This window comes from Rana temporaria, chromosome 13, assembly GCF_905171775.1.
Source record: "Rana temporaria chromosome 13, aRanTem1.1, whole genome shotgun sequence".
NCBI lineage: Eukaryota > Metazoa > Chordata > Amphibia > Anura > Ranidae > Rana > Rana temporaria.
The window spans coordinates 8,437,440-8,464,529 of record NC_053501.1 but is presented as its reverse complement, the minus strand read 5'-3'; the positions used below and the strand labels follow the sequence as shown (position 1 = coordinate 8,464,529).

The following is a 27,090-nucleotide window of genomic DNA, read 5'->3' as shown; positions in this document are numbered from 1 at the left end:
CCGCGGCGATTATTTGCTTGCGTTGTCATGGCGACGAAGCAAATAGATGTGAAGTCCGAGGTTAGGCTTCCTTCTGAACGCCGTCGCCTTTTGTCCTCTTCCTGGAGGAGCGGGGGATGAATCGGCGCGGACGGCTCCTTTAAATAGCCCCCCCCCCAGCTTACATTAAAAGAAGCCTTAAAGGGACATGCACTTAGTTGCTGCTCCCCAGCTGTGCAGATTTGGAGGAAGGGAGACTGAGGAAATGCTTCCTTCTGCCTGCAGCAAACTGAAAGTTCGGACAATGGATAGATGGCACTGCGCCCACAGGGTTCTATCCAGTACTATTGCGGGCGTGCTTACCGGGCCGGCATCTTCCACACACCAGCGGATTCTTGGTTGGTAGAGTAGAACAATGGATCTCCGATAGAATTTTATTCCAATGAGAATCCATATTTATGCCAATGTATGGTCCTATAGAAAATCGTATGAGGAAGCCAACGCGTTTCGGCCCAGCGTCGCCCCCTTTATGATGGAGACAAAGTCAGGGGTTTACAAACTTTCTAAAGCACAGGTGCCAAACACAAGGCCCATGGGCCGAATCTGGCCCTCCAGGCCATTTCATGTGGCCCTCACTCCAGCCCTCCTCTGGTCCTCCTCCAGACCCATACTTCCTGCTTTCAAGCGATGCATCCAGCTTCTTCCCAGCAGCAGCCCAACAGTCCTTTAGATTTTAGGGGGTCCGGAATGGGCCCGGTGGGAGTAAACAATGTCTGATCTTTGGTATTAGGGGGAGAAATAGTTGGTGTCAGTGGGAGGAATAGCGCCCCATCATTGGTGTCAGTGGCAGGAATAGTGCCCCATCATTGGTGTCAGTGGCAGGAATAGTGCCCCATCATTGGTGTCAGTGGCAGGAATAGTGCCCCATCATTGGTGTCAGTGGCAGGAATAGTGCCCCATCATTGGTGTCAGTGGCAGGAATAGTGCCCCATCATTGGTGTCAGTGGGAGGAATAGTGCCCCATCATTGGTGTCAGTGGGAGGAATAGTGCCCCATCATTGGTGTCAGTGGGAGGAATGGTGCCTCATCATTGGTGTCAGTGGGAGGAATAGTGTCCCATCATTGGTGTCAGTGGGAGGAATGGTGCCTCATCATTGGTGTCAGTGGGAGGAATAGTGCCCCATCATTGGTGTCAGTGGGAGGAATAGTGCCCCATCATTGGTGTCAGTGGGAGGAATAGTGCCCCATCATTGGTGTCAGTGGGAGGAATAGTGCCCCATCATTGGTGTCGGTGGATGGAATAGTGTCCCATCATTGGTGTCGGTGGGAGGAATAGTGCCCCATCATTTGGTGTCGGTGGGAGGAATAATGCCTCAAGGGCCGCAGTTTGGAGACCACAGGACTAAGTTGAAAGTGCAGTGTCTAAGCTTGACCACAGGGGGCCTCTGTGTAAAATTAGGTGGTTGAGCTGCAGTTTTATCGCCTCCCGACTGCCCACCTTAGGAAGGGCCTGCAGCCGCTCAGGGCTGTACACATGCCGCCGGGCCTAACGCTGTTCATTGCCGCGGCAAAACGTAAAGTGCATGTCGCATTCGGTGGACGATTCTGCCGTTAAACAAACCGGTTGGGTGTGTGGGGCAGTGCCGCAGCTGCGTGGTGGTTCAGCCATTTTCAGGGGAATATCGGAGGTGAGGAGGCGACATATCGACACCCTTTATAAAGTAATCCACCACGGATCGCTTTTCAGAAGTGCAGCGAGGTGGAAGCGAGGTTTCTATGTGGAGGAAAAGCTAGAAATCGATGAGAAGATTTTACTTCTACTTTTTCCTCTTTACAGAAACCTGATGAAGGGGGCAATGTTGGGCCGAAACGTGTTGCCTTCCTCATTTTGATTTTTCTATCTGACCTTCCATTGGAATCAAATTCTATCTGGAAGTGATAATGTGACGAAGCGTTGCGTTGGGTGATGACATCATCGCAGGCATAGTCACCGATTGGAGCTCACGCCCTTTTAATGTATCCAGTTGCTGGATTGCGACGGGTCAGAAATATTTCACGTCGATTTGCAGTTTCTGTAAATTTTTGTCTCTCGTATTTCTTCAGAATTTTTTTTCATTTTGTGCGTAAAATTTTTCTGTAAAAGTTGATCCATTCACAAAATCTTTTTGGGAAAATGATAAGGGCGTGTCCAGTGTGCGTGGATCTATTCATCGCCGCCGCCGTTCTCTAGCGCAGGAGGAGGGTGGGATCAGGAGTTGTGTTACGCGTCAAAACATTTCCCTGCCTGTTTTTATTACACAACAGAAGACACAAAGTACAAAGTGATGTTTGTGTTGTCAGTGACCTGAAACCGCGCCGGAGGGACCAACGCTGCCCTCTGCTGGTGATCAGTGTCACAGCGCTTACTACTGAATGTAAAAAACAAATATTAACTTTTTGGGATTATGTGGCTCCTGGAGAAAATGTAATTGTTGCACCAAAGTTTAATTTGGGATTTTAATGAAGGTGTATTATTAGGAGTCGTGTACCCGATCCTCCTTGTACCCTAGAAGTCCGATCGTTAGGCTCTTACTGATCATTAGATCGTTTTGCCTCATTGATCTTTAGATCATTGATCATTAAGCTCTGGCAGCACTGTTAGTTTGTACAATGACGGTTCAATCACACATGGTTCATACTTTGTTTCCCAAACATTTAAACTGTATGTGAAGCCAAAATTGCATTTCAGGGTTTCAGAGCATCTCCTCTTCATCAGGAATCTTACATGTGGCTAAACGACTCAGAAGCGGCATTACTTGGGGTATGTTAATGAAACGGTGATCCATGTAATCAGGGCTGCCATCAGGAATTATGGGGCCCCTTACACAGCTTCAGGCATGGGCCCCCTGGAGCAGAGAACTGGGGGGGGGGGGGTACTGCCACCTGAAATTGAGAGGTGGGGGCTGCCGCAAATTGAGAATCAGGGGGGGGCCTTTACAAAAAAAAGAACCTCTGGGCCCTTTATTAAAGAGAAAATAAGAAATAATATATATATATATATATATATATATATATATATATATATATATATATATATATATATATATATATATTTTTTTTTTTAAAGGGCAACCCCCCCCTTTAAAAAAAAAAAGGGGCTCTGGGCCCTTTAATAAAAAAAAAGTATGTATGTATGTGTGTGTATATGTATGTATGTATGTGTGTGTATATGTATGTATGTATGTGTGTGTGTATGTATGTATGTATGTATGTGTGTGTGTGTGTGTGTGTGTATATATATAAATACATGTAGGTGTGTGTATGTATATAAAAAGAAATTACAAAAAAAGGGGGTTGCCATCCAGGACCTCTGGGCCCTTTAATGAAAATAAAAAAAATAAACCTCTGGGCCCTTTAATAAAAAAAAAATATATAAAAATAAATAAATAAACATTTATAAAAAAGTGGGTTTGCCACATGGGGCCCAGGGGACCCCTGAGCCCTTTAATAATAATAATAATAATAATAATAAAAAATATATATAAACAAATCCCGGGCGCCAGGTCGTCATGGCGACTAGAAATGGTGTCCTGGCGACTTGGCTTGGAAGGTGGCGCCATCTGGTGGTGAGCCGTTGGTATTACAAGTTATTACCACCAGATGTGTGAGCTGGCGCCATCTGGTGGTGGCCGTTGGTATTACAAGTTAAGCATTACAAGTTAAACAGCAATTCTAATGTAATTTTTCACTATTTTTCACTGCCATCTTCTTCCCTCTAATTAGAAAATTAAAACCCCCACACATTATATATATATATTATCCTAACACCCTAGAGAATAAAATGGCGATCATTGCAATACTTTCTGTCACGCCGTATTTGCGCAGCGGTCTTACAAGCGCACTTTTTTTAATTAAAAAATAAGACAACAGTAAAGTTATCCCCATTTTTTTTAATATTATGAAAGATAATGTTACGCCGAGTAAATAAATACCCAACATGTCGCGCTTCAAAATTGCGTCCGCTCGTGGAATGCCGACAAACTTTTACCCTTTAAAATCTTCATAGGCGACGTTTTAAAAAATTCTACAGGTTGCATGTTTTGAGTTACAGAGAAGGACTAGAGCTAGAATTATTGCTCTCGCTCTACCAATCGCTGCGATACCTCACATGTGTGGTTTGAACACCGTTTACATATGCGGGCGCTGCTCACGTATGTGTTCGCTTCTGCGCGCAAAATCGACGGGGCGCGTTTTCTGGCTCCTAACTTTTTTAGCTGGCTCCTAGATTCCAAGCAAATTTGTCAGACCCTGGACTCTGCACAGTACTACTTCTCTTGTATGCCGGGTGTAATTCTCGGTATCTGTTCTTATTCTCTATGTATGGACTCTGCACAGTACCACTTCTCTTGTTTGGGGTGACAACGCTCTGCCCCCGCCTCCCCGCACGTATCACCGGAGTGCATGTAGACAGGAAGTGGCTGCAGACTGACAATTATAGAAGGTCGCACGTTTGTAGCGATCGCCTTCTTCACTTGTCTCAGTAAAAGAAACATAATAACTGCAAAACAATTTTTTATTCCCCCGTCTAGACGGCGTGCGGCGGAGCTGCTCCAGCAAATTGATTTGATTTGCCGTGTAATTCAGCGCAAATAGTGAGAAGCGAGAGCGCGCGGCGGGCCCACAGAAGGGGCGACAGTTGAGTGCCCACTCCTGCCTGTTGGCTCCCCACTGCACACTTTGTTGTCTCGTGGCCCCGGCCGCTCCATCGGCGAGCTGCGTCTCGGGGGCCGACAGACGCACCGCCGGGCAGATGTTCTTTTCTTTCCTTGCCGGCTGGTTCTAGATGTTTACTGTCGCCATGGTGACGCCGGTTGCCATGGCACCTGGTCTGCTTGCCTCGGTGTGTTGCGAAGGCGGCGGTGGCGGCGGCAGGGATATAGTCAGAAGAAGTCATAATATTTTTCTGTGTCGCTGCGGCCGGCCATCTGTCAAGTGACAAAAGCGGAACCCAGTTCTGCCAGAGCTGGAAGGGAAGCGGCGGTTTCTGGACGCGATTTGCGGGAATCCAGCGCAGCAACGCAATGTCCATCCTGGTTCCCCATTGTTCTTCTTTTTTTTTTTTTTTTTTTTTTTTCTGGCATTAATGCGTAAAAATTCGGCATACATTGACAATGAGGCCACCCCCAAGAAATGGGAGTGCGATGGCTTAATGTGGAGTGATCATTGGATAGATTTTTAATGTTAAGCCCAGCATGCTCAGTAATGTGTATATATTACCCTTCCAAGTATTTATGACCTAAATACCGGGGAGCCCATGGAACCCAGAATCCCTTGGAGACGTTGGGAAACTCTTGCTTCAGCTCCCCATACACTACATGTCTAAGTCATCCTGTGTCTATTAGGGGCACAGGGTGACCGAGAACCCCAGTCTGAGCTGTACTAATCGTACTCGCTGTACAACCACACTGCAATGCTGTGTGTGTGTGTGTATATGTATGTGTGTGTATATGTGTGTGTGTGTGTGTGTGTGTGTGTGTGTGTATATATATATATATATATATATATATATATATATATATATATATATATATATATATATACACATACATATATACACATACACACACACACACACTGAAACCTCGGACTGCTACTAACGCAGTTAATGAGAATTTCGCAATACAAGCATTTTTTTTTTTTTTGTTTTTTAATCCTGACTCGGCTTGTGAGTGTTGTCTTGCAAAACGAGCAGGGTTCAAGCCACAGTGGTGTGCAGTACCGCCTTTGGCCTGAGGTGCGGGGGTGCCGGAGCCGATCGGAGCTGTTTGGAAAAACTTGTAAGTACTCCTTTCCCGAGCCTTTCCGAGTTCAGCCATGCTGTCAACGTGCCTTTCTGAGACTCTCCGGTGCCCCCCCCCCCCACCTCTGGCCACATGCGGTATTGCATGCCATAGAAGTCAATGCGGGACAAATTATTTTCGCTTCCATTGACTTCTATGGGGAAACTTGCTTTGATATGCAAGTGTTTTGGAATTACGAGCATTCTCCTGGAGCGGATTATGCTCGTAATCCAAGATTCCACTCTATCTCTATCTGTATCTCTGTGTATCTGGATCTGTATCTGTATCTCCATCTGTATATGTATCTTTATATCTCTATCAGTATCTATCTGTATCTGTATCTCTATCTCTATCTCTATCTGTATCTCCATCTCTATCTGTATCTCCATCTGTATCTGTATCTCCATCTCTATCTCTATCTGTATCTCCATCTCCATCTCTATCTGTATCTCTATCTGTATCTCTATCTGTATCTCCATCTCTATCTCTATCTCTATCTGTATCTCCATCTCTATCTGTATCTGAGTGAGTGAAAAACTTATATAGCGCAGCACATGCGAACTGAATCCCCTCTGGGCGCTGAATCGATCGATTCCATGCGTAGAGCCCCTTTGACCTCAGAAGAGATCGGTTTTAATCTCTCTCCTGAAGGCCATCCATCTCTATCTCTAGCCTCTCTATCTCTATCCTCTCTATCTCTATCCTCTCTATCTCTATCCTCTCTAGCCTCTCTATCTCTATCCTCTCTATCTCTATCCTCTCTAGCCTCTCTCTATCTCTAGCCTCTCTCTATCTCTGAGGTGCATAGGGAGCTGAAGCAAGGGTTTCCCAACCACCTCTCCAAGGGATTCTGGGTTCCACAGGCCCCCCAGCCCAAAGTGACTCCCGTCACAGGGGTGCAAGAGCCCGGTTTTGAAGTGGTTACATTATTATTATTTTTTTTTATATTTCACATTTGCATCAGATTGGTTAACAATTTCGAAACTATTAAATAAATAAATGACTGCTGATGATGGTTTGGTGTCGGTAATCTAGTCCTGTAAGTCTCTTTAGATCTCTGTGTCGGCCACTTTGACATATTTTCTGTTACTTGGAATAGATGTTTGTGTTTTTAAATGTAACTTTTAGTTCTGGTATAAAGTTGTATTATTTTCGGCTGCACTCATCAGCCTATCAGTTCACTAGGTAGCGGTGACATCACCGGCAGGCTCCCAGTGAACTGATTGGCGGTGTTCCAGTTTCGGCATTCTTTCTGGTGATGGTTTACTTCCAACTAAAACCTTTTTCTTTAATAAAGTTCCCGATGGACTTCTTGAGTTCCCCCGGCGATATGAGATCAACCGGAAAACTGCCTCCTGTCCTCGCTTCTTCCTCCTGTCTGTCTGACGCTTTTCTCTGTCCAGCCGTCTGCCTTCTTTCCATGGCGCCCCCTGCCACGGTGGTGGGTCATGTGTGTGATCTTCCATAGTGCGTGTCGTAGAGATAAGTGTGCCATGCAGAGATCGATCCTCAGTAACGTGTCTGTTGGTTGATTTTTCCAGATCCGGACATTGCCGCCGCCAGCGCCATGATGCTCTTGAATTCTCCCCATGATTTACACGCAGGTTGTGAGTACACGGCTCTGTACACTTATTGGTAGAGACGCACACACACACTCCGCAACTCGCACACTCTAGGTGACATCACTTCCGGTATTATCGAACCTTAAATCGGAAAATCCAGACATCAAAGCACCACTCTCCATAAAGATACATTGTCACAGAAGACCTGGCCTATGGAGCTGCCGGGAAAAGTTTTATTGGAATGCAAGGCGCCTATACTTTGGATCTTAGCTTAACGTGCCGACGCGTTTCAAACTAGGGTTGATCATAAGGCCTTATTACCTCTTCCCACCTAGCCCAAGCGTCCCTTTACCAAGGTCTTTATGCCTGGGGGGGGGGGGGAGGGATCAAAGACCAGCTGATCACATGACCACTGGCTGCAGGTTGTGAGTACACACCTCTCTACACTTATTGGTAGAGAAGCACACACACTCCTCAACTCGCACTCTCTAGGTGACATCAGGGCCGTCTTAATAGCATCACGGGCCCCTGGGCAAAGTAATGCTCTGGGGCCCCTACAATGGAGACAGTGCAGGTAAACAGAAATCAAGTAGGTAGGAGGTAGGGGATATCTAGGGTGTAGAGGGGCCAGAGTGCTGGGGGGATATCTGGGGTGTAGAGGGGTCAGAGTGCTGGGGGGATATCTGGGGTGTAGAGGGGTCAGAGTGCTGGGGGGATATGTTGGGTGTGGAGGGGTCAGAATGCTGGGGGGATATCTGGGGTGTAGAGGGGTCAGAGTGCTGGGGGGGATATGTGGGGTGTAGAGGGGTCAGAGTGCTGGGGGGATATCTGGGGTGTAGAGGGGTCAGAGTGCTGGGGGGATATCTGGGGTGTAGAGGGGGTCAGAGTGCTGGGGGGGGTATCTGGGGTGTAGAGGGGTCAGAGTGCTGGGGGGATATCTGGGGTGTAGAGGGGTCAGAGTGCTGGGGGGATATCTGGGGTGTAGAGGGGTCAGAGTGCTGGGGGGGTATCTGGGGTGTAGAGAGGTCAGAGTGCTGTGGGGATATCTGGGGTGTAGAGAGGTCAGAGTGCTGGGGGGATATCTGGGGTGTAGAGGGGGTCAGAGTGCTGGGGGGGTATCTGGGGTGTTGCGGGGTCAGAGTGCTGGGGGGATATCTGGGGTGTAGAGGGGTCAGAGTGCTGGGGGGATATCTGGGGTGTAGAGGGGTCAGAGTGCTGGGGGGGTATCTGGGGTGTAGAGAGGTCAGAGTGCTGTGGGGATATCTGGGGTGTAGAGAGGTCAGAGTGCTGGGGGGATATCTGGGGTGTAGAGGGGGTCAGAGTGCTGGGGGGGTATCTGGGGTGTTGCGGGGTCAGAGTGCTGGGGGGATATCTGGGGTGTAGAGAGGTCAGAGTGCTGGGGGGGTATCTGGGGTGTTGCGGGGTCAGAGTGCTGGGGGGGGATATCTGGGGTGTAGAGGGGTCAGGGTGCTGGGGGGATATCTGGGGTGTAGAGGGGTCAGAGTGCTGGGGGGATATCTGGGGTGTAGAGGGGTCAGAGTGCTGGGGGGGATATCTGGGGTGTAGAGGGGCGGCCCAAATTTCGGTGCAGCCCGGGCTCAAGGACCAGCTGCTTTGGGGAAAGGGCAGGGGCCCCCATGCAGCTGGGGCCCCTGGGCAGTGCCCAGGTGTGCCCTTTCATTAAGACAGCCCTGGGTGACATCACGTCCCTTATCATCCAACCTGAAATCGGGAAATCCAGGCATTCCCCCCCCCCCCATAGCATAGCACCACTCTCCATGAAGATACATTGTAACACGAGACCTGGCCTTGGGAGCTGCTGGGAGACGTTGGAGATTTGATTGGAATGCAAGGCACCTATACGTTGGAACCTAGCTTAATATTCTGACGCGTTTCACACTATAAAGACTTATGATTGATCTCTTCCCACCCAGCTCCAGCGTCCCTTTACCAAGGTCCAGGGCAGGGGATGGGTGGGAAGAACCAGCTGATCACATGACCACTGTGATTGGCGGTCACATGATCGGGAGCAGGTTCCTCTGGCTACAGAAGACTGGGAACTGTCTTTGACGGCTCGATCGCTGTGCTGGGAGCATCCAGTGAGAAAGCTCCCCCCCCACTGATGGTTGCATACAGTATCTTACAAAAGTCAGTACACCCCTCATTTCTGTAAATATTTCCTTGTATCTTTTCATGTGACAACACTGAAGAAATGACACTTTGTATCTACAATGTTGTGTAGTGAGTGTACAGCTTGTATAACAGTGTAGATTTGCTCTCCCCTCAAAATAACTCAACACACAGCCGTTATTGTCTAAACCGCTGGCAACAAAAGTAAGTACACCCCTAAATGTCCAAATTGGGCCCAAAGTGTCAATATTTTGTGTGGCCGCCATCATTATTTTCCAGCACTGCCTTAACCCTCTTGGGCATGGAGGTCACCAGAGCGTCACAGGTTGTCACTGGAGTCCTCTTCCCCTGGATGCATTAAGGTGAAAAAACACGAAGGTTTACAACCCCTTTAATTCCAGTGATGGCGTCATTGCGGATCTGTGCTTCTCTATGCAATGCAAGGGAGGTCATGGCTGGTGGAAGGATCTGGATGTTCTCAGGAAGCTATGTACAGCACCCTGAGGACCCATCCCCACCAGTCATGATCTGCCTGCATTGCATAGAGAAGCACAGAAACCTCTGTAAGCCTCTCAAGGGCCCCTGTTCTGTCAAATACTCCAACCTGTCAGAAACTCCAACCACGTCACTTCCGGTTTCTTTAAAACAGGGGTCTCCAAACTTTCTAAACAAAGGGCCGGATTACTGTCCTCCAGACTTTAAGGGGGCTGGACTATGGCCATCAGGAGTACAAAATCCCCCATCATTGGTGTCATTGGACCCCATCATTGGTGTCATTGGGAGGAATTCTGCCCCATCATTGGGAGGAATTCTGCCCCATCATTGGGAGGAATTTTGCCCCATCCTTGGTGTCATTGGGAGGAATTCTGCCCCATCCTTGGTGTCATTGGGAGGAATTCTGTCCCATCCTTGGTGTCATTGGGAGGAATTCTGCCCCATCCTTGGTGTCATTGGGAGGAATTCTGCCCCATCCTTGGTGTCATTGGGAGGAATTCTGCCCCATCCTTGGTGTCATTGGGAGGAATTCTGCCCCATCCTTGGTGTCATTGGGAGGAATTCTGCCCCATCATTGGGAGAAATTCTGCCCCATCCTTGGTGTCATTGGGAGGAATTCTGCCCCATCCTTGGGAGGAATTCTGCCCTCAATTGGTGCCAATGAATAAAAAAGCACCCCAAGGGCTGTTTGGACACAATACCAGCAAACGAATAGAGTTCGGTACCGGTTGATTTCGCTATTTTTACACCACAACTGCTAACGAAAACAAAGTTGTCACCGCTATGGAGGCCGCCATTTTGTTGGCTAGTATCTGTGCGGAGTAACAATCTTCGCTCATAATAGCGTGCACCGGGCTCTATTCGGTTTCCTGGTGTTGTGTCTAAACAGGAATTCGTCAAACTGGAATTTCTTATGGTTTAAAGAAACTGGAAGTTAAGTGGTTGGAGTTTCAGACAAGTTGGAAAATAGGACAGAACACCCTCAGTCCTGATGCAATTAAAGGACTGCCTTTTGGGAGGAGTTATACAAATATCAAAATGCCTTGATGGGCGGGTATCAGTCTGAAGGAGTGGGCGTTCCTAAGCAGGCTGCATTTGCATGCAGAACACCCTAGGTAACGCCCACATTTGATGCTGAAGCTCCAACTGAAATCTAATGAATGGGCTAGGCCAGGAGCAGTCAGGCTGTGGAGAAAAGGGTAAGGTGATACTGGGCGTTCTCAAGCCAGGAAATGAGGTTGGGTTTCTACATGGTGTGCTGTAAAATCCACATTTCAGTCCGGGAGAGGAGTCTGAATGCTGGAGGTCAGATTTAAGCCTTATTTGGCGTGAAATGTGTTTTAAAAGGGTTAAAGTAAGATTTTGATGTATAGAGTAGGTGCCTTTTTATTACAATAAAATCCCACACAAGACCCCCCCCCCCAGCAACAATAGACCCATCCCCCCCCCCAGCAACAATAGACCCCTCCCTTAACAATAAGCAGCCCAAGCAATAGATCCTCAAGAAGCCAAAATCAATGGACCCCTCCAGCACACCCCAGGACCCCTTACCAATAGATACACTGGGTGCTGGAACTGCGTTCCCCTGCTGAAGAAAAATCAGTTAGTGTCCAATTGTCAACCGCAATATCTCAGTCCTGCTATAAGGCACTGATCGCCGCCATTACTAGTATAAAAACAAATAAAAATTCCATTGGAAAAAATTGGTAGGAGAACCCACTTTCCTATCGGGTAATGGGACTTTAATGGATGTGTAGTTGTCACCTTACAAATTTAGACTTCCTTCTGTTTTCTTGGTACTGGGAGGTGGGTCCAAGGGAAGGTGGTGGAAGGTGGGTCCAAGGGAAGTTGTTAGGAGGTGGGTAGGGGGTGGGTCCAAGGGAAGGTGCCTCAGAGGTGGGTAGGATCAAGGTAAGGTACTTGGAAGTGGGTAAGGGGTGGGACCAAGGGAAGCTGCTCAGGGGTGGGTAGGACCAAGGGAAGCTGCTCAGGGGTGGGTAGGACCAAGGGAAGCTGCTCAGGGGTGGGTAGGACCAAGGAAAGCTGCTCGGAGGTGGGTAGGTCCAAGGGAAGCTGCTCGGAGGTGGGTAGGACCAAGGGAAGCTGCTCGGAGGTGGGTAGGATCAAGGGAAGGTGCTCGGAGGTGGGTAGGATCAAGGGGAGGTTCTTGGAGGTGGGTAGGATCAAGGGAAGGTGCTTGGAGGTGGGTAGGATCAAGGGAAGATGCTAGGAGGTGGGTAGGATCAAGGGAAGGTGTCTCCAGAGGTGGGTAGGACCAAGGGAAGGTGCTCGGAAGTGGGTAAGGGGTGGGACCAAGGGAAGGTGCTCGGAGGTGGGTAGGATCAAGGGAAGGTGCCTCAGAGTTGGTGTATTTGATGGGTTGACTACGTGCGGCAGACGTTTTCGTGGACGCTCTCGAGCATGCGCAGTACATTCGGTTGAAGAATTTGATACGTTTGGAACTTTTGACAGAACACCGCCGACTGCAGTTGCATGACAAAGGTACATGAGGCTGCAGGTGGGCACATTGAGGCTGCAGATGGGCACATTGAGGCTGCAGATGGGCACTGATGCGACAGGTGGGTACAGTGAGGCTCCAGATGGGCACTGATGAGACAGGTGGGCACAGTGAGGCTGCAGATGGGCACTGATGAGACAGATCGGCACTGATAACACAAGTGGGCACAGTGAGGCTGCAGAATGGGCAAAGTGAGGCTGCAGATGGGCACTGATGAGACAGGTGGGCACAGTGAGGCTGCACATGGGCACAGTGAGGCTGCAGGTGGGCACTGATGAGACAGGTGGGCACAGTGAGGCTGCAGATGGGCATTGTTGACCCTCTTTTCCACTTACAGTAGCTGCAGCATTTCTCGCCCTAGGCTTATACTCGAGTCAATACATTTTGCCAGTTTTTTTTGTGGTAAAATTAGGTGCCTCGGCTTATATTCTGGTCGGCTTATACTCCAGTATTTATGGTAAATTTATTTGAAAAAAAAATAATAATAATTCAGTGTCATATGGCAAAAAATGGCCTGGTCATTAAGGGGGGTAAATGTTCAGGAGGTGAAGTGGAGAGAAGTGTTGGGATTTATTTTCCTTCACACCGCGTTGGAAATCGGAACGTCACAATGTTTGTTCTCCGGCAAACCTGCTTTTTCACTGCGGCACGTGAATTGCGTTTTTTCACGGAACGCGTTGTTGGGGAGGAGGGGGTATTTCCATATGGGGAGTTTATTGGGAATGGTGGGGGAGGGGGGTGGTGATTGCCATAAAAGCTTCCATCCTTCTTTCTGTATTTATATAACATGACAGATCCAGCTGACATACATGAGCGCGATAATTCATGATAATTATATATTGAAGCCGCTAATTGTCGGCTACACGGCGGCGCGGTAGCTGGATTGATGGATTTAAACTTCTCGTCGTAAATGGCGTTTAGTAATTTTATGAGCTCCCTTGTTAACTCGCAGAACTGGTTTCTTAGGCGGGTCCTCGGCGCCACCGGAGCCGAAAATGGGCACATTGGTAATTAAGTAAAGGTTCAAGAACAGCGATGCACGGCAGCCAATCGGCAATCAGTTTACTGAATCCTGATTGGTTGCTGTGGCTGCTGCCTTTTGCAAACTGTGCTGTTTTCTTAAGGGGCCAAAATAAAATCCTTTAGAGGACCCCCTAAACCCTCATTCCCATTGGAGGAACTTGTCATGCGATTTGACAAGTCGCACCCTATTGTTGGGCAGTGGCAATATTCAAATCAGTGCGACGCCCACTTTGCGGTGCCGCATCGATTTAATAAAAGTAATTCCTGCACTGCTTTTAGCGATTTCGGGTGCGACTTGCATAGAGATCTGTAGGTGAAGCCGCACCGATGTTTTCAGAGTAGCGCTGGCATCATGTGCGACCCGCGGACCCGATCGCCGCTGGAGTCCCGCAATCGGTCCCCGGAGCTGAAGAACGAGGAGAGCCGTGTGTAAACACACCTTCCCTGTTCTTCACTGTGGCGCCGTCATTGATCGTCTGTTTCCTGATATAGGGAAAGGCGATCAATGACGTCACACGTCCAGCCCCGCCCCCCTACAGTTAGAAACACATATGAGGTCACACTTAACCCCTTCAGCGCCCCCTAGTGGTTAACTCCCAAACTGCAATTGTCATTTTTCACAGTAATCGGTGCATTTTTATAGATTTTTTTTTGCTGTGAAAATGACAATGGTCCCAAAAATGTGTCAAAATTGTCCGAAGTGTCCGCCATAATGTCGCAGTCACGAAAAAAAACTCTGATCGCCGCCATTAGTAGTAAAAAAATAATTAATAAAAATGCAATAAAACTATCCCCTATTTTGTAAACACTGGCCCAGATTCAAGTAGAATCGCGCAATATTTGCGTGGGCAAAGAGCAAATTTTTTTCTCTGCGCCCGCGCAAATATTGCGCTTTGCCCGCGATTCACGGAGCAGTTGCTCCGTAAATTGCGCGGGCAATATGCTAAGCAGCCGGGCGCAAGGCTGCCTAATGTAAATGATCCCGCCGGGGGCGGGAATCATTTAAATTAGGCGCGCTCCCGCAAGGACGTCATTTGCTTGTAAGTGAACGTGAATGGCGTCCAGCGCCATTCACGGTTCACTTACGTAAACGACGTTAAATTTGAACGTCGCGAGCGGGAGGCGCAGCTATACTTTAGCATTGGCTGCGCCTGCTATAGCAGGAGCAACCTTATGCTAAAGGCGCCGTACGGAAACTCCGTACCTTGCGTGAGAAGGGCCCGCGCAACTTTTGTGAATCGGTGGTAGTATGCAATTTGCATACTACACGCCGATCACAATGGCCGCGCCCCTTAGCGGCCAACGCAAGAATGCAGCCTGGGATGTGAAGGCATAAGGAGGCTTATGTTTGTCACATCCTAGGCTGCATTCGGTGTAACGAGGTTCCTGAATCAGGAGCACTCGTTACACCGGAGCAAGTAAGCACTTGCGCCGCGCAACCGCTTCTTGAATCTGGGCCACTATATATTTTGCGCAAACCAATCGATAAACGCTTATTGCGATTTTTTTTTTTTTTTTTACCAAAAATATGTAGAAGAATACGTATCAGCCTAAACTGAGGGAAAAAAACGTTTTTTTATATTTTTGGGGGTTATTTTTTATAGCAAAAACAAAAAAAAATATTGCATTTTTTTCAAAATTGTCGCTCTATTTTTGTTTATAGCGCAAAAAATAAAAAAACCGCAGAGGTGATCAAATACCACCAAAAGAAAGCTCTATTTGTGGGGGGAAAAAGCACGCCAATTTTGTTTGGGAGCCACGTCACACGACCGCGCAATTGTCAGTTAAATCGACGCAGTGTCAAATCGCAAAAACTGGCTGGGTCCTTTACCTGCATTTTGGTCCGGGTCTTAAGTGGTTAAATATATATTGTTTACTTCATATGATCATTGGCTCCATCTAGTGGCCTCAATGCAGTATTTTTCTAAAATTCCTTTATTTACAAAAACACCACAGTATGGCCTCTAGATGGAGCTAATAAATATTGGAAATAAACCAACATTTTTTTTCCTTTTTTTGGCGACAGATGTTAACCTAAATTACTCCCGTTTATACTCTGCAATCACTGTTGTATGTCCAATTGTTTGCACCATACTTTTTTTTTTTTTTTCTCAATAAATTGAAATTCTTGACCATAAGAAAATAAATAAAAATGACTTCCGTTTTGTAGTTCATAAAAGAGGAGGTGCTAATAATTCATTTTTTTTTTTTTTTAAATGAAACATCAGCAGCACCTTCTGGTGCCCTTATATTATCTCCACCTATGTATGGAGAAAAATGTAATGTATTGCAGCTTACTCGTCCTTGGATATGATGGGTGCATTCGTTTTCAGGCTTTTATTTCTTCATTTTCACTTGGTGATCCTGCCAATAACACACTTCCTGTCCTAGGGTGACAACACTCACTGTAATATATCTACGGAGAGGAGCAGGTTTTCAACCTGTACCCCGAGCTGTAGGGGGTGTCGCCACGTCCTGGCGAGGATCTCGGGTGCCCCGAGCTGTAGGGGGTGTCGCCACGTCCTGGCGAGGATCTCGGGAGCCCCGAGCTGTAGGGGGTGTCGCGGCGTCCTGGCGAGGATCTCGGGTGCCCTGAGCTGTAGGGGGTGTCGCCGCGTCCCGGCGAGGATCTCGGGAGCCCCGAGCTGTAGGGGGTGTGGCCGCGTCCTGGCGAGGATCTCGGGTGCCCCGAGCTGTAGGGGGTGTCGCCGCGTCCTGGCGAGGATCTCGGGAGCCCCGAGCTGTAGGGGGTGTCGCCGCGTCCAGGTGAAGAGGGTGTCGCCACGTCCTGGCGAGGATCTCGGGTGCCCCGAGCTGTAGGGGGTGTCGCGGCGTCCTGGCGAGGATCTCGGGTGCCCTGAGCTGTAGGGGGTGTCGCCGCGTCCCGGCGAGGATCTCGGGTGCCCCGAGCTGTAGGGGGTGTCGCGGCGTCCTGGCGAGGATCTCGGGTGCCCCGAGCTGTAGGGGGTGTCGCCACGTCCTGGCGAGGATCTCGGGTGCCCTGAGCTGTAGGGGGTGTCGCCGCGTCCCGGCGAGGATCTCGGGTGCCCCGAGCTGTAGGGGGTGTCGCGGCGTCCTGGCGAGGATCTCGGGTGCCCCGAGCTGTAGGGGGTGTCGCCACGTCCTGGCGAGGATCTCGGGTGCCCCGAGCTGTAGGGGTTGTCGCCGCGTCCCGGCGAGGATCTCGGGAGCCCCGAGCTGTAGGGGGTGTCGCGGCGTCCTGGCGAGGATCTCGGGTGCCCCGAGCTGTAGGGGGTGTCGCCGCGTCCTGGCGAGGATCTCGGGAGCCCCGAGCTGTAGGGGGTGTCGGCGCGTCCAGGTGAAGAGGGTGTCGCCACGTCCTGGCGAGGATCTCGGGAGCCCCGAGCTGTAGGGGGTGTCGCCGCGTCCTGGCGAGGATCTCGGGTGCCCCGAGCTGTAGGGGGTGTCGCCGCGTCCTGGCGAGGATCTCGGGAGCCCCGAGCTGTAGGGGGTGTCGCCGCGTCCAGGTGAGGATCTCGGGAGCCCCGAGCTGTAGGGGGTGTCGGCGCGTCCTGGCGAGGATCTCGGGAGCCCCGAGCTGTAGGGGGTGTCGCCGCGTCCAGGTGAAGAGGGTGTCGCCACGTCCTGGCGAGGATCTCGGGTGCCCTGAGCTGTAGGGGGTGTCGCGGCGTCCTGGCGAGGATCTCGGGTGCCCTGAGCTGTAGGGGGTGTCGCCGCGTCCCGGCGAGGATCTCGGGAGCCCCGAGCTGTAGGGGGTGTCGCGGCGTCCTGGCGAGGATCTCGGGTGCCCCGAGCTGTAGGGGGTGTCGCCGCGTCCTGGCGAGGATCTCGGGTGCCCTGAGCTGTAGGGGGTGTCGCCGCGTCCTGGCGAGGATCTCGGGAGCCCCGAGCTGTAGGGGGTGTCGCCGCGTCCTGGCGAGGATCTCGGGAGCCCCGAGCTGTAGGGTGTCGCCGCGTCCTGGCGAGGCTCTCGAGAGCCCCGAGCTGTAGGGGGTGTCGCGGTGTCCTGGCGAGGATCTCGGGAGCCCCGAGCTGTAGGGGGTGTCGCCGCGTCCAGGTGAAGAGGGTGTCGCCACGTCCTGGCGAGGATCTCGGGTGCCCCGAGCTGTAGGGGGTGTCGCGGCGTCCTGGCGAGGATCTCGGGTGCCCTGAGCTGTAGGGGGTGTCGCCGCGTCCCGGCGAGGATCTCGGGTGCCCCGAGCTGTAGGGGGTGTCGCCGCGTCCTGGCGAGGATCTCGGGTGCCCCGAGCTGTAGGGGGTGTCGCCACGTCCTGGCGAGGATCTCGGGTGCCCTGAGCTGTAGGGGGTGTCGCCGCGTCCCAGCGAGGATCTCGGGTGCCCCGAGCTGTAGGGGGTGTCGCGGCGTCCTGGCGAGGATCTCGGGTGCCCCGAGCTGTAGGGGGTGTCGCCACGTCCTGGCGAGGATCTCGGGTGCCCCGAGCTGTAGGGGGTGTCGCCGCGTCCCGGCGAGGATCTCGGGAGCCCCGAGCTGTAGGGGGTGTCGCGGCGTCCTGGCGAGGATCTCGGGTGCCCCGAGCTGTAGGGGGTGTCGCCGCGTCCTGGCGAGGATCTCGGGAGCCCCGAGCTGTAGGGGGTGTCGGCGCGTCCAGGTGAAGAGGGTGTCGCCACGTCCTGGCGAGGATCTCGGGAGCCCCGAGCTGTAGGGGGTGTCGCCGCGTCCTGGCGAGGATCTCGGGTGCCCCGAGCTGTAGGGGGTGTCGCCGCGTCCTGGCGAGGATCTCGGGAGCCCCGAGCTGTAGGGGGTGTCGCCGCGTCCAGGTGAGGATCTCGGGAGCCCCGAGCTGTAGGGGGTGTCGGCGCGTCCTGGCGAGGATCTCGGGAGCCCCGAGCTGTAGGGGGTGTCGCCGCGTCCAGGTGAAGAGGGTGTCGCCACGTCCTGGCGAGGATCTCGGGTGCCCTGAGCTGTAGGGGGTGTCGCGGCGTCCTGGCGAGGATCTCGGGTGCCCTGAGCTGTAGGGGGTGTCGCCGCGTCCCGGCGAGGATCTCGGGAGCCCCGAGCTGTAGGGGGTGTCGCGGCGTCCTGGCGAGGATCTCGGGTGCCCCGAGCTGTAGGGGGTGTCGCCGCGTCCAGGCGAGGATCTCGGGAGCCCTGAGCTGTATGGGGGTTTCGCCGCGTCCCGGCGAGGATCTCGGGAGCCCCGAGCTGTAGGGGGTGTCGCGGCGTCCTGGCGAGGATCTCGGGTGCCCCGAGCTGTAGGTGGGTGTCGCCGCGTCCTGGCGAGGATCTCGGGAGCCCTGAGCTGTAGGGGGTGTCGCCGCGTCCCGGCGAGGATCTCGGGAGCCCCGAGCTGTAGGGGGTGTCGCGGCGTCCTGGCGAGGATCTCGGGTGCCCCGAGCTGTAGGGGGGTGTCGCCGCGTCCTGGCGAGGATCTCGGGAGCCCCGAGCTTTAGGGGGTGTCGCCGCGTCCTGGCGAGGATCTCGGGTGCCCCGAGCTGTAGGGGGGTGTCACGGCGTCCTGGCGAGGATCTCGGGAGCCCCGAGCTGTAGGGGGTGTCGCCGCGTCCTGGCGAGGATCTCGGGAGCCCCGAGCTGTAGGGGGTGTCGCGGGGCGTCCTGGCGAATCGATGATGGGCTTTTTGCGTTGATACGCAGCACAAAACAGCTGCCTGAATTAGTGGCGGCTGGCCACAGTTTGTAGAGGAGTTATTGATCCTCCTCCTTGAGGTCTGATTGGTTCTGACAAGGGAGACCGCGCGGCACATCCGAATGAGCCGAGTCAGCCGGTGCAGGGATGGGACGGGGGGGGGGGGGGGCGCTTACTTTATAAATTGTGGTTTCTTCTCCCACTTTAGCTAATTAGACATCGATCGGTCCTTTTCTAAATATAGCCGGAGGCCAGCTCCCACTACAAGGATATCATGCAAAACGATCGGGCCGGGGAACTGACGGGGGAAGATCGTCCGCTTGGAGCTCTCAGGCCAACAGCAATATCGGAATTCAGATTACGGTGTCTTTGTCATGCTAATAGTTCCTTGCTACTGGAAAAAGTTAAATTTTTTTTAAAAAAAAATTTCACTTGAAGAATAAATGAACTTTGAAAACATAAAGGACCCGGGGGAATCAAGCAAGTTTACAAACGTAATATTTTTTCTTGCTGTCCCCCGTTTGTTTCGTTTTTCTGGGATCCTCCACAACTTTGGTCGACCATTTTTTTTTTCTTTATATCTAATGGAACTAATGCCGCGTACGCACGACCGTTATTCATGTCATTGAAAAAACAACGTTTTTCTCGACGTGATTCCGCTCAAGCCTGCTTTGCCTACACACGATCGTGTAAAAAAAATGCTCGGTGACGTACGACGGCGCTATAAAGGAGAAGTTCCATTGCGAATGGCGCCACCCTTTGGGCTGCTTATGCTAATTTCCCTGTCTCATAACTTGCTTCTAAACATGCACGTTTTTTTTTTTTTCTTTGACTTTTAAGCCAAAAGTGTTTAAATGCAAAAAATAAATAAAACATTGTGTTTTGTCCTAGCCCCTCCCCCCTTTTTAAAATGTTTTTACTTTTTTTTTTTTTGGGATGAAGACATTCCTTTTTTTTTAGGTGTGGACATTGTGGTGTGATCAGGGAGAGGGTTTGGGAGGCTCGTCCTGTGCCGCGTGTCACAGCAGCGGCGGTTCTGATTCGGATGCGGCTCCCGCCGTCGGTTAGAATACAGATGGCGGCGGGTTTCCTTGTGTCTGCGAGCGACAGGGAAGTAGAAGGAGCTGCTGGTAAATTATTCAGTAACGGCTGTCACCGCACCGCGAATCATTGGAAAGAAGTTCAATATTTTGATCAGCCGCTCGTGTTTAGCGAAAACACTGCAGTCTGATTCCCGGCGCTGTCGGCTCGTGCTGAAATTCAGCGTTCGCCGAGGTGTGTGTGTGTGCGCGTGCGTGGGGATTCCGCGCTGTGCAGGTAATGTTCAATTATAGCCGCTGTAGAGACCGTTTTCATGGTAGCGTCCGCCATCGTGTGGCGGGTTGCCGGAGACGGCGGCAGCGCTGGCAAATAGTCGGCTTGAGTGGTCAACCGCATAATAGGAGCAAATCTAATTGTGAATTTGTCATTATTGTTGTTCCTGCGTAATTCTGCGCCCCCCTGACATGGCGAGCCCTGGGCATCTGACCCCCCCCCCCCCCCCCCCAAACATTTTCCCGTCAGGTGCGATCTCTGATGACAGGAGTCATTATCCACAGGGAGAGGCACGGTCCAGAAGATACACAAAGATACTCTGAAGTCGCAGGATAACACAGGATACTTGGGGGGGATATGGGGCCACTGGGTGACGCAGTAGACACAGGAGCCACTGGAGTGCATAAGGGACACGGGAGCAAATTGGGTCACTGGAGTGCAGGGGGGGGGGGTCACTGGAGTGCAGGGGGGGGGGGTCACTGGAGTGCAGGGGGGGGCACAGGAAGCCCCTGGAGTGTAGGGGGGGGCGGGGGACTAGCGTGCATAAGAGTCACAGGAGCAATGAAGTCACTGGAGATACAGGGGTCACAGGAGTGCGTCTGGTGGTGTCGCGTCTGAAGGCGTCTGGTGGTGTCGCGTCTGAAGGCGTCTGGTGGTGTCGCGTTTGGCGTCTGGTGGTGTCGTGTCTGAAGGCGTCTGGTGGTGTCGCGTCTGATGGCGTTTGGTGGTGTCGTGTCTGGTGGTGTCGCGTCTGATGGTGTTTGGTGGTGTTGCGTCTGAAGGCGTCTGGTGGTGTCGTGTCTGGTGGTGTTTAGTGTCGTGTCTGATGGTGTCGCGTCTGGTGGTGTTTGGTGTCGCGTCTGGTGGTGTCGCCGTCTGATGGTGTCGCGTTGGGTGGTGTTTGGTGTCGCGTCTGATGGTGTTTGGTGGTGTCGCGTCTGATGGTGTCGCGTTGGGTGGTGTTTGGTGTCGCGTCTGAGGATATCGTTCTGATATTGTTAGACTCTAGACAGATTATATTGTAAAGTTTTCGCCTTCCCACGTGTCGCGGTAGTCTCGTTCCTCATTGGTTAGAGAGATCATTTCCCGCGCCCTCTGATAAGGCTAATAAGAATTTCAATTATCAGGGAGATGGCCGATACGGCCCCGGGACGTAAAATTGCACACATTTTAACACCTGAATTGTGTTTCGGCACGACTCATAAAAATACCGGAGGCATGAGCTGGCGGTCCTTATCTGCGTTCCGCCTGGTAACAAGTAAATATGCCGCTGATATCTGCTGGCACGGATTCAGGCGGAGAGCAGGGATCGCCGCCACACACATTAAGCGTTGGACAAACACTTTAAATCAATTTACTGGGGACTTCATCACGGCTCTCCACTGAATATTTCATGCGCAGTTCAGCTCATAGCAACGTGTTACAGGGAATATTATGTGAATATTTCATTTGTGTTCCAATGGATTGAAGTTTTGTTCACTGAGTGCGGCTGATTGGTTCTCAGCGTTTCCTGTCCTGAGGCCATTGGGGGTTCATCTGGGGTGCCACTAATATGGGGCACAGTTGCCACAGGACGGCCAGCAACCAATGATGCTCTAGGGCCAAGACACATGGCATCGTTTATTGCTATGGCGCTGTTAACTGGCCTGTCCGCACCAGGGCAACCCATGTCACTAATCCGGGGGGGGGGGGGGGGGGGGCAAAGGCACACAGGGCGGCCCCCAATATTTGGGAGAGGACAGAAGTTGCACCTGCATCCAGAGCCGCATCCTACATCCAGCTCCACCCTCTGCCATGTGTCTGTGGCTGGAAAGTGGAGCTCTGATTGTAAAAGGGGGCTCTGGAATGGGGGGGGGTACTTTGTCATGGAAGACTCTGTGATGGGTGGTCTCTGAAGTGATGGGGGGGCTTTGTAAATGGGGAACTCTTATGTGATGGGGGAGGGGTTCTATGAAGTGGGGTTCTCGCATATGAGGATGCTGTCCTGATAAAGGGCTCTGATGTGATGGGGGGGGGGGGGGCTTGTGTTGTAATGGAGGGACTCTGATTTGATGTGGGGTGGGCTTTAATGTGATTGGAGGAATCTCAGATGTGATGGGGAGGCTCTCATAGTTGTGGGAAACCCATTGGGGGGGGAGACTTTATGAAGGGGGTCTCTCGTGTATAAAGGGCTCTGATGTGATGGGGGGGGGGGGGTTGTGTTGTAATGGAGGGACTCTGATTTGATGTGGGGTGGGCTTTAATGTGATTGGAGGAAGCTCTGATGTGATGGGGGGGCTCTCATGTAATGGGGGGGCTTTGCAGTTGTGGGAAACCCATTGGGGGGAGACTTTATGAAGGGGGTCTCTCGTGTATAAAGGGCTCTGATGTGTTTGGGGTGGGGTCAGATTTGACTGGGGCATCCTCTGATGGGAGGGGATCCTTTGATTGATGTGGGCTCTGATGTGATTGGGGGAATCTCTGATGTGATGGGGGGGCTCATGTAATGGTGGGGAGGGGGGGGCTTTGCATTTGGGGGACTCCTATGTGATGGGGGAGACTTTATGAAGGGGAGGGGCTTTCATGTATAAGGGGCTCTGATGTGATTGGAGGGGGACTTTGACTTGACAGGGGCATCCTCTGGTGTGATGAGGGGATCCTCTGATTAGGGAAATCTCTGATGTGATGTAATGGGGTTGAGGGGCTTTGTTTTTTTGTTTTTCTTGCTTTTAACAGATCAACGTCAGGGACATGTTCACTTGCTTCCTAATATATCGCACCTATTATGAGATGGCATCAAGATAATCAATATTATCCACCTAACCTGTTAGTGGTCATAAAGTTACAGTCATGGACGGAAGCAACAAGTTAAAAGAACCAGATTATAATATATATATATATAGTAATGTACCTTGTTCTGTAATTCTCAAAGACATTAGGATTTGTATTGGAGTTCAATGACCATGAACTGAGGTCAACTGTATATACCAGCACCAAAGGCCCAATCCCAACTGTGAAGCATGGTGGGGAGATTATAACGGAGAATTTTCTTTATATCGGGGGTGTTAAGATGCTGGATATGGTGGTATGTAGTTTGATGACGGATCACAATCTGAAGATGTGCAGTGGCCGGTGTATAAGGAATTTAGAAAAGAAAGTGAAAGTAGGATGAAAATGACTGCTGCTGATGACCAATAGAAGACGTATTGATCATACAATTCCCTGCTTGCCCATGAAAAGTTATCAATATGTTTGTGGAGTACAAGGCAATTATAGTTTGCAAGTGTGTGCAATTTTTTTTTTTTTTTTATGTTTTAACCACTTTTCCCAAGTTTGTATAAGCAGCATCAAACGATTGAAAAACGTTTTCTTTTTGTCCATTGAGGGGCACAGGAATTCAGATACTGTTGGGTTACACTGATGCCTACTGGAGCACTGGACACTGGCAAACAAAAAAATTGTGGGCTTGTCCAGGAAAACCCTTCCTCTACCCAGCATGCCTCTCTTTTTTTTTTCTGGAGAGGACTTGGCCTCATCCTTCTCAACGTCAGGTGTTGGTCCTTTAAGGAGCTCATTGAGCATTATATTCAATGAGCCCCCTAAAGCGGAGGACCCCCCCAATTTTTTTTTTTTAAAAGCTAGCAGCTACAAATACTGCAGCTGCTGACTTTTAAAAAATGAACACTTACCTGTCCAGCGCGCCTGTGAAGTGGGCAGACGAGGACGAGCAATCACTCGGTCCTCGGATGCTGCCGCCGCCATGCCCCTTGAGGGAATCGGAGAGTGAAGCCTTGTGTGATTGGGGCTTCACTGCCCGGTTCCCTACTGCGCGAGCCGTCACTGGTCCCCGCTCTCTCCTGAGAACACTGTGTTTCCCATTAGACAGCGGGGAGGTGACACGAATGGGCGCGACTCCCGCGGGAGTCAATACCCGGAAGTGGTGCAAATACCTGTTTTTTATACAGGTATCTGCACCCCCCTCCCCCTGAAAGGTGTTAAATGTGACACCGGAGGGAGGGCAGGGGAGGGTTCCGAAAAGCGGAAGTTACACTTTTGGGTGGAACTCTGCTTTAAAGGACCAACACCTGACATTGAGGAGGGTGAGGCCAAGTCCTCTCCACAACATTCCCTAGTTCTGTTTTTTATCTTGGGCCCGATGGCTGTTTTTTGCTGTGTTCCCCACCTGTCAGTTAAACTTCTGTTGACACCAACAAGGGGAACCCAATGACCCCAACGATGGGACACAATTCCTCACAATGACACCAACAATGGGACACAGTTTCTCTCAATGACACCAACAATGGGACCCAATGACTGGGAACAATTACTCCCACTGAAGCAATAGGGCATTCATTTATCTCACTGATGTCAGGACCTTTTTTCGACTCCAACTGACCACTGTCCGGCCCGCGTAAACTCTGAAGGACAGTAAACTGGCCCTTTGCTTGGAAAGTTTGGAGACCCCTGCCATAGGTGATCATCGTGTCCCCTCCCCCATATTCTAGGTATGTTTTTGCAGTTTTCGGGGAAGGTGTTTGCTTGATATTGAAGGTCCTCTCTTTTTATATTGCAGTTTCTCCTGGTGTGATTCAGAATGGATCCCGCGTGCTGAACAGAGGGATCTTCCAAGGAGTCAGACCTCTACCCATCAATCCCATCGGCGCCATGGCCATGAGGTATACCACACACGGTGATGATGGCAATGTGGCTTTGGATAAAACTGGAGTGTTTCGGCACTTACAGAGGAGATGGAATGAGGTCATTGTAAATAGAATGCACTGCCTGTTTACCTTGTGTACAGGCTTGTGAAGTACCCACCATTGGGCGTAATGTGTCAGGAAAGAGGCAGCAGAGATGGCAAAGTCTGTGTGGGTATACTTGGGAAACTGAGACCAGATCAGTTATAGTTAAAGCAGGGGTCTCAAACTGGCGGCCCTCCGGCTGTTGCCGAACTACAATTCCCATCAGGCATTGCAATGCTGACTGTTACAAGCCTGACTCCTATAGGCAGAGGAATTATGGGACTTGTAGTTCCGCAACAGCTGGAGGGCTACCAGTTTGAGACCCCTGATTTAAAGTAAGATTTATTTACATATAAAATAGCTAGTACGTGTAATGCATGAATGTCTCTGTCCCTATGTGTATATTAGAATACAGAGCAAGAGTGCACAAGGGACTTTAAAAGGGGAGTTCTGCTGGGCTCCCTCCTCCCCCTCCCCTGGCCACCGTGCTAATAGAAGGGAGGAGCGGGGCCTCGCACATGCGCAGTAGGGTTCCCGGCGTGAAGCCGAAAAAGCTACACTGCCGGGTTCCCTTACCCGCAATGGTGACGGTAGCACCCGACAGCTGATGGGAAACATCAGCTGCGGTGCCGACATCGAGGGACACCAGGACAGGTAAGTCTCCATTTATTAAAAGCGCTGGCTTTTAATTTTTTTATTTTTTTTGCCCGGAACACCCCTTTTAAGAGACACAAAAAAAAAAAAAAATATATAAATATATATATATATATATATATATATATATATATATATATATATATATATATATATATATATATATATATATATATAATTTTTATTCAGATACAATATCTAAATGATTTTTTCACACTTAAAATCTTAGGACAATTTTCCAGATATTTACACATAAGATATCCATAGTTGCATAAATCACGACATGACTGGTAATCCAAGTAACAGATGTATTGAATCTCAACGTGTTTCGCAAGACAACACTCGCTTCATCAGGAGAAATACACTTAAATATCTGAAAGCAGAGACCAGGTTGTTAGAAGTAAAATAAATAAATACATAGCCACGCTTGTTTGGACAGGCAAAGTGAGAAAAACAGTGCATCCAGAAAGTATTCACAGTGCTTCACTTTTTCCTTATTTTGTTATGTTACAAAGAACCCAACAACCTAACCAACATAAATCTTTACTAGCAGCTGTCACTACTCCTGTCAGCCTTGTAACAGAGAGAAGGCACCCCATCACTACAGTTGTCCCTCCCGCCCACCCCTTGTCCTGGCCCTGGGTACAAGACAGGAGCAAGATGTAAGTGCAAGGCAGGATCAGGCTCAGGATTTAACAATAAGCATGCATCTTGCTGGTAGGCAAAAACATTGAAGCAAAGTGTCAGGGCCGATCCTAGGGTCACAGGCGCCTTGGTGCAGAAATATTTTTATAAAACTAGCGGCGCTTTACCGACAATGCCCCCACACTGTCAGTGTGAAAGGGTTCTTGGTACATCTCATTATACATCACATCTGAAGATGGACTACTGAGCCGCAGGAATGGGCAGGGGCTGTGTATCCTATGCAATCTATCATGCCATAAAACATCTAGAGCGGGGACAGCCCAGAGCATGTGTAAAGGGATGCTGGGGATGCCATCCCCCAGCACACTGAACACTGTGACTTACCTCGGTTCTCTCTCTGTGCAGTCCGAGATAGAGATGGGAGTGGGCGGCATTCCAACTGGAGTTGGTGGAGACAGTACAGGATCCAAGACTCCCAGTGTTAGGAATTCATTCCTGCACCTCAGCAGCCACTGAAAACTAGAACCCTCATGTCATGAAGAGGAGCGGCCCCTCCCCCGAGCACTGCCAGGCTGGACGGACTGCCCTATGGTCACACATCAGTTCTGGACGGACACACACGTATGCTCAGAACTCTAGTCC

General features: G+C 50.6%; 1 protein-coding gene across 4 annotated transcripts in view; it reads left to right on the top strand.

The window, feature by feature from the left end:
* FOXN3 (forkhead box N3) overlaps positions 1-27,090 on the top strand; it is a 223,233-nt gene that overhangs the window by 189,637 nt on the left and 6,506 nt on the right. For 3 of the 4 annotated variants that reach the window (XM_040333129.1, XM_040333131.1, XM_040333130.1), the window contains exons 5-6: positions 7,340-7,405; positions 24,981-25,083. In XM_040333129.1, the coding sequence (XP_040189063.1) occupies positions 7,340-7,405; positions 24,981-25,083 (169 nt within the window). The remainder of the gene's footprint in view (positions 1-7,339; positions 7,406-24,980; positions 25,084-27,090) is intronic. The other variant, XM_040333133.1, reaches the window with a different exon arrangement.